General features: G+C 41.9%; 5 protein-coding genes and 1 long non-coding RNA gene across 6 annotated transcripts; 3 read left to right on the top strand and 3 right to left on the bottom strand.

The window, feature by feature from the left end:
• Positions 1-2: 2 nt before the first annotated feature.
• On the bottom strand, positions 3-1355 carry LOC128721099 (uncharacterized). The gene is made up of 3 exons (XM_053814817.1): positions 921-1355; positions 587-854; positions 3-523 (listed from the first exon to the last, which is right to left on the bottom strand). Exons 1-3 carry the CDS (start codon positions 1353-1355, stop codon positions 33-35), a joined length of 1194 nt encoding a protein of 397 aa, XP_053670792.1. The 3' UTR covers positions 3-32.
• An 802-nt stretch (positions 1356-2157) lies between these two features.
• Positions 2158-5100, top strand: LOC128721093 (snRNA-activating protein complex subunit 4). The gene is made up of 3 exons (XM_053814810.1): positions 2158-2244; positions 2319-4568; positions 5095-5100. Exons 1-3 carry the CDS (start codon positions 2158-2160, stop codon positions 5098-5100), a joined length of 2343 nt encoding a protein of 780 aa, XP_053670785.1.
• Positions 5101-5132: 32 nt separating this feature from the next.
• Positions 5133-5692, top strand: LOC128721286 (uncharacterized). Its single transcript, XR_008410775.1, has 3 exons — positions 5133-5214; positions 5277-5393; positions 5453-5692. It is a non-coding gene; the product is annotated as an uncharacterized LOC128721286 (long non-coding RNA).
• Positions 5693-5836: 144 nt separating this feature from the next.
• On the bottom strand, positions 5837-7026 carry LOC128720526 (SWI/SNF-related matrix-associated actin-dependent regulator of chromatin subfamily B member 1). Its single transcript, XM_053814200.1, has 2 exons — positions 6946-7026; positions 5837-6865 (listed from the first exon to the last, which is right to left on the bottom strand). The coding sequence occupies exons 1-2, from the start codon at positions 7024-7026 to the stop codon at positions 5837-5839; spliced, it is 1110 nt and encodes a 369-aa protein (XP_053670175.1).
• A 562-nt stretch (positions 7027-7588) lies between these two features.
• Positions 7589-9230, top strand: LOC128730616 (polymerase delta-interacting protein 2). The gene is made up of 3 exons (XM_053823690.1): positions 7589-7692; positions 7873-8509; positions 8609-9230. The coding sequence occupies exons 1-3, from the start codon at positions 7589-7591 to the stop codon at positions 9095-9097; spliced, it is 1230 nt and encodes a 409-aa protein (XP_053679665.1). The 3' UTR covers positions 9098-9230.
• Positions 9199-10309, bottom strand: LOC128730617 (GPN-loop GTPase 3). Its single transcript, XM_053823691.1, has 2 exons — positions 10206-10309; positions 9199-10115 (listed from the first exon to the last, which is right to left on the bottom strand). Exons 1-2 carry the CDS (start codon positions 10248-10250, stop codon positions 9267-9269), a joined length of 894 nt encoding a protein of 297 aa, XP_053679666.1. The 5' UTR covers positions 10251-10309; the 3' UTR covers positions 9199-9266.
• Between the last annotated feature and the right edge of the window lie 11 nt (positions 10310-10320).

Raw genomic sequence — 10320 nt, 5'->3', positions numbered from 1 at the left:
AAAGGTATTATTTCTCATTTGTCAATATTGTTTTAGATTGGATGTCGTTTAATACTTCCTAGCATAGATGACGCTTTTCGACCTGCAAATGTAACCGACGATGAAGATTGTCCCATGGCTTGTTCACGATGGAGCGGTGTAATTTTCCGATCCATAGACTCCCCAAAAGGTGTTTTTAAATTCTTTAAATTGAAATCTTCGTTACCGCTGCACGTGTTCTCTATAATATCGTGGGGAATACTATTGATAAGCCCTGCTTGTTTGGTTTGATCTTTTTCGACTTTTTCTTTTTGCAATACGACATCACATGCTTTCTTGTTTCTGCTCAACCATTCATTAACTTTTTGCTCTACTAGCATGGTATCTTGGTTTCGTATGCTCTTTGGAGCACAAGGAGATTTAGATGGCTGCGTTGATTTGTGAATCCAATGAGAATCGAAGTTGTTGACATGGTGAGCCATTTTATCAATCCCCTCGTTGTTCAAGTATCGCTTCATCTTTAACGGTTGATACGTCGATATATCTTAAATATATAAAAATTCTATTACATTTTGTAAGTTACGAAAAATTTGTAGATTGTATATACATCGAAAATATTCCTCGTTAGAAGTTGCAACTAGCTGATCGGAGCAGGCCTTCTGAAGCAAATCTACTATATTATACGAAATGTTCTGATGTGTTGTAATATATAAATGGCCAAAATGGACTGTTTCATTGTGCAAAACGATGGTGGCTTTTGGCGATATAGTAACGCTGACCGCATCGTCGAGCAATGTTTCTAGCGTGGTTACTATTCCCGTACACCAACGTAGACATGGTTCCAGTATTTGCTTCGCATTAATGTAATCGTAACGCTGGTTAAAAGAGAAATAAAAAAAAGCAATCAGAAAGATTAAAAGCACCTGGATTAGATTTATTACCGTATCGGCAGGTAAAATATTCATTATAGCTCCTCGTTTTGCGTGTGCTGGCTCCTGCTTGAAGGCATCAGGTAAGGGTCGAATATATTTGGTGCCAGATTTGACCGGAAACCCCTCATCTAAGGCCCACAGTTGGTACCACGCAGTATCACTCAAATCAACCACCAACTCTTCCATCTCACAACGAATCCAACGGCCAAGTTGATTACAACGTAGCGCCACTAGTTCACCAGGTAGTGGTACTTTCGCATCCTGTGGTTGCCGTATCACTTCATAACGATTTCCATACATTCGTTCACAGTGCTCATCTAGAACAGCAGAAAATTGTGCTTGCGCAAGATCCTGCATGTAAGCTGTCTCTGGTTTGTACCAAAAACAGTGAGGATTGATGTAATGTGTAACACGTATTGGAATATCGTTCCCATCTTGAGACATTGCCGACTGGTCGAAGGATTTGTAATTGTTTGTTGTATACTGACAGGCACGACGCGGCCACTAGTCCTACGGGCGAATAATTCACGACTGTCCAGTTGAATGTTGTGATCGGTCGACTATCCGCGACAGTGCCGTAAGGCTTAGTATGCGAGGCGACCGCGATTATTTGTTCGATTGCTGGTGCTGTGTGCTTTTCGTTATAGGAGGGGTAAGGAAGTGTCCCGTCGTTCGCGATGCACCTGCATTCATGCATTCATTTTATGTTCACTCATAGGCTCAATTCGATCGGTGGCGCGAATTGTATTCATTTGTTCATTCACCCAGCTACACGTGGTATGCTGCGTATAGCTTGTAATACGTTATCGTAGACAAATAGTTAACAAATTAAAACCAGTCAGTTTATGAGCATTTTGGTATTTGCTCAGTCGCCCACCACAACCTATCGCTAAGCAGTATATCGCTCAAGACTTGGACGCTGGAACATAAACTACTACGCACGTGATTGTTGATAGTCACTAGCTTCGTGTTGATTGTCACTGGACACAAATAATCAACAAAACAGATCACCTATCAACAACAAAAGGAAACATACGCAGTATAGGATGAATGGTTGTCAGTCTAATTGAGGTGGAGGACTATTTCTTCAAATCACGGATAATATAGGAAGGCTCAGTTCACAGATAATATAGGAAGCGGCCGGAATACTGTATCATACGCGTGCAAAAAAGTTATCCCATCCTAAACAATACAATTAGCATTATATATCTTAAAATTGCAACTTATTTCGCGAATTCGCGTTGTAATGTCCAGCTTAAGCTCAGACTATGAGTCTTCTTCCTACACAGAGTACACAGAGTCAGAAGCAGAAAGTGATAGTGTCTGGAATGAGGTAAACGGAAACGAGGAGCCGTTCAGATTCAATAAAATGATTTAATGTTGCTGATGATTTACTCGTTCTGGCAGGAATACCGCACAACAATCCACGTGAACCACACCGCAGAGGTAGAAGACATTATCCGGGAGCATGTCGACATCACGGCGACAAACGCAATCAGGCTTAATCAACATTATAAAACAAAGCTTATTATGCTTCGTGTGGAACTGGAAGGAATGCTTTTCCGATGCAAAAATCATCTACGAGATGTTGAAAAAAACCTCGATAATATTCGAAATAACCTGACACCACAAAAATGTCGACTTCTTCGACAACCTCGTCATCCCGGTTACATTTGCGGACAACCGTTTTTCAAGGATCACGAGCTATACCCGGGACCTCATAACGAGGATTATTTATATCGTAAAAACGTGAAGAAAGAATTTTTTCCGCTGGATATGTTTGAATCCACCGAAACGTTGTGGACAAGCAGAGACAAACAGTCTCTACAGAAAGCTGTCTGGAGCCAAGCGGCCGAGTTCTTGCAACGAGAAAGTGACTTACAAATGAAAATGTGCAACGACTCCACCAGAATGGCGGCGATCATAAAAGACAGAACGACATTAAAAGGGCTATCTTTGCAACAAATCTGGTGTATGGCAAAAGCGTATGATGATGGTAAGTATGGCCGTCAGCAGTTTACGGTGGACTGGATGAAAATATCGAACACAGTCATCCATGGACGTCATACGGCTAGTTCATGCGAAGGTATGTGGAATAATTATCTCATGCCCAGCTTGAGAAAGACCATGTGGAGAACGGACGAAGAAGAAAAGTTAGTTGCAGCCGCTAGAACACATAAATGTCAACGTTGGGATCTTATAGCGCAATCTGTTGGACAACGATCGGAATACCAGTGCTTTGTACACTATCAGACAAATTATTCGGAATTGTCTCAGACCAAGAAAATGCCTTGGACTGCGGAGGAAGACGAGCTGCTGTTAAAACTTACAGAAGAAAACCGTGTCGGAAATAACATTATTTGGAACAAAATTGTAGAACGCATGCCTTATCGGAACAAGGTGCAGGTGTACCATCGCTACAAGTACACTCTGTTGCGCCCTCTTAGAGGTGCTAAATTTACAGCCGAAGAGGACTGTGTTATTACTGCGTACGTGCAGCAGTATGGGGATGACTTTAAGTTTTTTCCAGATGAACTCCTACCGGGGAGAACAACGAAGCAGGTTTGGTCTAGATACAAAAACACACTGCAGTTTGTTAACACGCACGTAGGTTGGAGTCTTGAAGAGGACCGAAGATTAATGGGATATATCGCGCAAAATCTCACCGAGGAAGGTCCGCAACGGATTTCCTGGGCCGATTGTGCCAAACATCTAGGGAATCATTCCCGTTTGAGCTGCCGCACTAGGTACTATACGATAGAGAAATTTTTGGAAAAACATCCCAATGCCACGTTGGAAAATGTACCGAGAAGGGAAAAGAAAAAGCTGTCTTCTAAGGTGACTGACAAAAATTGGATAAAAACGATCGTTGATATTAAAAGCGCTCCAAAAATAGTTCGCAAGCTTGGCGTGTCGGCAAACTTTTTCGAATCGTTTAAATCTTCTGCTATCGAATGGGGATTATACGAACAAATGAAATTTTGCTTTCGGTACAAATTTGGCTATAAGTTGACTGTTGTTGAATCCCGACAAAAACACGTCTTTAAAGGAACGAAAATATTATTACATCTCTTGGAAGGATTTCGTACCGACACAAAACTTCAGCCAAATACATATGCGCTGAGCGTAATTGACGAAACAGCTATGCGTGCAGTTTTGCAGGTCTCATTAAATTGGCCAGTTCTGATCAAAAATGTGCAATCATGGGAACTTGTCACGAGAGATCGGACGGCGTTTGCATGTCGCATTCCTCCGAACTACAACACAGTGCTTGGTTTACGGGGCGTTTGCTTAAATGCGTGTTATGGTCTAACGAAACATTTTACAATTGATCCGAAAAATAAGAAACTCAACAAATTTGATGAAATTCTATACGACCAATCAATGGCATTATTTGTTGAGCGCTTTCGAAAGATTTTCCATTGGACCATGCTCCTGATGATGTTAAATATTGATGATGTAGCTTTTGAAAGTGAACAACAATACGACGGTGATGGTACAACTTCTAACAAAGATCGTGATTCGTTGACCGTCCTACATTCTAACGAATGTACTCCTACTCGTGCTATCAATTCGAAGCACAAAGATATCGTTACGCCAAAAGAAAGAATATCTCAAGTGAAAGCACATTCCAAAAGCAAGGACGTAGTAGCAACTGTAACAGAGACATCCAGTTTATCGACCATCATCTCAACAAAACCGAATACAGCGTTTATCAACCAGCTGCATTCCTGTGCACTACATGGTACTGTGCAAAGTGCTCCACTAGCTAACGATCCACTAATCAGCCAATTCAACAAAGCAAGTGATGTGATAGGCGTCCAATGCACAAAGGGAAACAGAAAGCACGCACCTGCAGAGTCAAATATCAGCTATCATATAACTGAAAACAACGTTTCGTATACTGTAGTAACGTGTGCATTACCGGAGAGTAATACAAAGGATATTGATGCGTCGTTGCACGATGATGCTGATCCGAGCTTTCCTTGTGCCAAAGGAACTGAACATGCGTCTAGAGTACTTGAGCTCCAACAACGAAAAAAAGAAAATAGTTGTTTTGTTGAAAAAGATAGTAATCAACTGATACGAGAGAAAACAACAATACCACCTCAACAGAGTAAGTATAAAACTGCAAACATTGTTCAATGCCGTTAAGTGTTTAATGCAATCCGGATTTTTTTAGGTATAGGCAGAAGGGAATCGGCAAAGCACATTGAATACGAACAATTTCCACAGCACAACCCCGGAAGGCTTTTAAATCCCATACAATACGACTCTATCTTCTTGTTAAACAATGCCACAGGTGAGTTTTGTAGTATAGAACTACGTTCCCACGTGATTAACTCGATTAACTTTAACGTCCAGATGAACAAGAACACGAATGTAAAGACGATGCAAACGATACGTTTTTCATGTCTGAAGTTCTGGAACCGATACAATCCGACCAAGAGTCTTCGATTGTATCTAACAAAGTCATGACATGTAAGACTTTTTTTTATATGAAAGGAATGCTGTAAAAATTAATAATTTTTTCTTCTCAGGTAAAATTGATGATTTAAGTAGGTCCTCACTCCGTTGGTCGGTGGATGAGCGAATGGAATCAGGGACTGGAACTATATTACCGGCTGTTAAAATGGAACAATTTAACGAATTGTTGACTAATATCGATGAATCCTTTACTGCAGTCGACATCATTCGTATGTTACGTACGCAATATACGGACGAACAAGGAGCTTGCAGTGATGAATCTGAGCACGATCAAATATAATTTTATTTATTAAATGACAGCATTTATTCTAGTTTATATTCATGATATTTACGAATAATAGTAGTCATTAAATTACAATTTTTAAAAGTGGTAGTGTATGACTATGTTTTAAAACTAATAGCAGAAAAACATCGACTGATAGTCTATAAAATGAAATTTATGTAAATGTGTTAGCTAATCTGCGCATACGTCGAGTGTTACGATCCTGGTCTCGAATCTTCTTTTCCATCTCTGCATCGGTAAGCGTCTCGAGAAATGGAGCCCATTGATCGGCCTCACTAGGAGTTCGAAAAGGTACCTCTACCGTAGCGAGCGGAGTTTCGCTATACGCATACGTTCGTTGATGCCAAGACAACTGGCCACGAATCGAATAGGAAATAGCAGTAACAAACTCGCCACCGAGTCCAAGCTCAGCACAGAGCTTGATAGCGAAATCCTCAGGGTTATTCTCCTTCTCAGCCATGTCCCATTCGACTTGGTCTACCAGTGAAGTGTTGCCAACATGTATGTTAAGTTTAACCAAAACCCGTTGATCGGACCCTTCCTCCAATAGGACCGGCTCATTCGGATACGCTTCAATCTGCTGTCGAATGGCGGCTGAAATTGCTGGCACAAACGGAGTAGGATTGAGATCCAAATCGTCACATAGCACTTCAGCAAATTGCTCCGGTGTGATCATGGATTCGTTCCGATTCCAGGTGAATGTGTCACGCAGTTTTTGACCTTCAATTTCCATATCTAAACGAATCGGCACTAGAATTTCAGTTTGCGATGCATTTTCTACGTTCAGCGTCGGATCAGTATCATCAAAACACATCGGAAATGTGCGCACTTTCTTGTTATACACGCGGTTCCGATTGATTGGTGTCGCTTGCGGAACCGCGTCCAGATGGCTCGAATTGGGCATTGTCGGCACCCATGGTGGTTGCTTCTTGCTAGATTTGCTTTCCCTTGGTGCAGGAGGCTCGGATGTATGCACCGATACGGCCTTATATTTCTCGTCATTTCCATCTAGCACATCCTGTACTTCCGTCGCCTTTAGTAACGAAACGGAGCTGGACAAAAGATGATTACTAATGCCGGAATCAAGCAGTCGTTTACGTTCTTCATTCGTCAACAATCGTCGGGACATGCCGGGGTACTTTTTATACAAACTTCCCCTGAAGAGGCGCAAATAGTTTCCGACCTAAAATAAGCATACCGGAAAACATTGCTATAGTTGCAACAAGAAGGTAATCGGATAGTGCTAATGCTTCCTTTAGTTACCTCAGATCCAACGCAGTAATATTCGCCATTTTCTTCTACTTGAAAACTGATCGGTTTATCACCGTACGTTTTTAAAGCCATCGTTGCAGGAAAATGAGACGTTTTGTATTTTCTACTCCAAAAACAACGCTCTACAGCGATGTAGATACAGTAAGGTAAGAAAAAAGTTTGGCATGAGCCAAGGTACATACATACTCAGTTGTGCGCTACGCCCACAGCAATTAGAAACGGAGAAATCTTCAATGAACGAAAATTGCTTCTTTCTCTCTAAGTAAAATGTACAATTAGAGGAGCATAGTTATGCGCAAAACTCGAATTTAAACATCCAAGGATACATCGTGAGAATAATATCTGGGGCAATATATTCCCTCGAATTGTATCAAACTCTTTGGAAATGACAACCGGTGTCTAAGTAGTCAGCACTTACGACATTTGCTGAAAACGTGCAAATAGATAAACAGATTCCCCAGCAACTTTTGACGTTTGTCCAATTTTGTGATGTAAATCTTCTGGATTAGCGATAGTTATAACTATATTATTAAGTTTCACTAACAGAAATCTGCGGTCGGGCACGGAAAGTTTTCACGCGACAACACTACGACACCTCTCAGCGTGAGCAGCAGGCAGTAACGTCCGCATTATCATGAGTCCTTTGATGTCGAAAGCACTCTCACTGTGCAGCTTCCGTCCAGTGGGATTCAATTTGGTGGTTCGCTTATTTTCTGTTTCGGTTTATCACAATACACGGTAAGCTATGTGCAATTGGTTATGAAGCCAATTGACTCCTATCGCGCTTTCAAAATTGGCTAAACTTAACTAATGTTTACCGTTAGTGTCGCGTTAACATAATACAATCCCAGTTTGGATATTCATTAAATCTTGTTTTATAACATCGTATTTCAAGTTATATAATTATTTACGTTTCAGATTGGCCGAGGTGGGCCGGCTTGAACTGCCTAAGGCGCAGGGTAAATACGAAACTGGCCAGCTCTTTCTGCATCGTGTGTTCGGATACCGCGGTGTAATTCTTTTTCCCTGGCTTGCTAGAGTGTACGATCGTGATTTGCCGAACCATCACACCAAGGGACACCAACTGGAAAGTGGTAGTGCTCCAGCAAATGCAGCCACATCCGACAGCCCCGCCAACACTAGCAAAGAAGTTCAAAAGAAAACGCACACATTCTACCAGGTGTTGATCGATCAACGCGACTGTCCCTACATCCGTGCTCAAACCGAAGCCGTAACGTTCCTAGGAAATCAGGAATCCAGCCGCAGTTTGTACGCAATCCCGGGGCTGGATTACGTTGCCCATGAGGACATATTACCGTACAGTTCCGAAGAGCATCATCCGTTGCAGCACGAGTTGTTTGACAAATTTTTAGCTCATCAAACTGACAAAGACCCGCCGTTTGCAGCGCAAGAAACTTTGCGCGCATGGCAGAAAAAAAATCATCCCTGGTTGGAGCTGTCTGATGTACACAAGGAAACGACGGAAGGTATTCGCGTCACGGTCATACCGTTCTACATGGGTTGCAGAGAAACTCCCGCAGCCTCGGTATATTGGGTAAGGACAATTTATTTTCAATCTAACAATACTGATGGACCGGAAAGTCTCGCTGAAAAGTGTGTACATGCTTGTGTGTTTTTTGTTGTTCTCTTTTAGTGGCGATACTGCATACGGCTAGAAAATTTGGGGGAACTAAGCGTTCAATTGCGGGAACGACATTGGAGAATATTCTCATTGTCTGGAACGCTCGAAACAGTACGCGGGCGAGGTGTAGTTGGTCAGGAACCAATTCTAAGCCCGCGTTTACCCGCGTTTCAGTATAGCTCGCACGTGAGTTTGCAAGCACCGAGTGGTCACATGTGGGGAACCTTTCGGATGGAACGCGAAGATGGCCATATGTTCGACTGTCGTATTCCCCCTTTTTCACTCGAAAGCAAGCCCGATGAAACGAGCACAGGAAATGACAGTGTAGACGACACGAGCACTAATTTAAATGCTTCATCGAAATTTTCGTCCACCGTAGTACGGGGTAACGATGGCAGTAGCGATGAACCAATACAGCCCTCAAATACGGCGACGCCAACGTCCTCGAAACCAAATACGAAGGATAATAAAAACGATAACGACGACAACGGTGGTAAATAGATTATCGTCGGCAATTATGAGAAGTTGTCCATTTTCTTATTGCGTAAAGTGTGAGGGCCATAGATGAGGAACACTATACACTCAGTCAAAATCCATGTAAATAATCCTAAACAATTAAATTTATTGAACTGCATCTTAAATATAAATACGAAGTGGAAATGATGTTTGCTTATTCATTTAGATATAACTTTTCCTCGGGTTCCACATCGTCCGGCTCCGGTGGGTCAAAATCCCGCACCTTTACATCAGCATCTTCACCGTATTGAATGACATTGTCGATCATCAGCAATAGATCGGCCACATTCTCGTCGTCGTTGATGTTAAGTGGAGTGAATCGAACCAAACTAAAATCTTCTATTAGCAAACCAATAGTTTCTGATAGTTTACGATATTTGCGTCCCCATGCCGAATCATTGGTCACCTCTCCTAGTAATGCATGAGGATCAGGATCGAGATATTTGTCCATCTGTCCGCGACACCCTTTGCTCAATAAATCCATTTTGCTAAGTATATTAACATGGGGTAATTCCATGTTTGCCATGACGCTTAAAGCAGCCATTGTACCGGATAAAAATTTTGAGCCATCGATCATAAACTGTGAGTCGACAAGAAACACAGAACAAAGGCGGAAATTCCATGTTTCAAGTAATCGCGCCAACGAATTACCGGCTTTCAGGTGAGTATACAATTCAAGTTGGCCAGGCATGTCGAAAAGCACATAATCGTCGTCTGGATCGTCGATGCCGGTAGCGTCGTCCTCGTCATCAGAACCGACGCCACACAGTTGGTCACGCAACCAATCAGAGTGTTCAATGAGATACTCAATACAAAATATGAGACCTCCGTTCGGACCGTAACGAAGCTCTTCGTCCTCCATAGCGTCTTCTAGCTGAATTAGATCCCGGATGTCCAAATAAGGCTGGTAATCAAAATGTTCTGCCGCAGGGTCAAGGTTGACTACTTTTATCATTCGCTTATCGTCGAAACCATGCCTTTGCATAGTAGCACAATAGGTTGACTAAATTTTCAACAAAGAAAAATTACGTTTATGTATTATTACAAACAAATAAAATAGTTGTTCTATTTTGATAAAAGGATATCATCTTACTTTGCCGCTTCCCGCAGGACCCATAACAAGCTGTCCATATCTCATTTTAAGAAATAAATTATATTATGCCCGAACAATTTCGATCTGCTGATCTGCCGTAGTTCTGTTCCAAAGC

This window comes from Anopheles nili, chromosome 2 (genome assembly GCF_943737925.1).
Source record: "Anopheles nili chromosome 2, idAnoNiliSN_F5_01, whole genome shotgun sequence".
Taxonomy (NCBI): Eukaryota; Metazoa; Arthropoda; class Insecta; order Diptera; family Culicidae; genus Anopheles; species Anopheles nili.
This window is presented reverse-complemented; position numbering and strand designations above follow the sequence as displayed.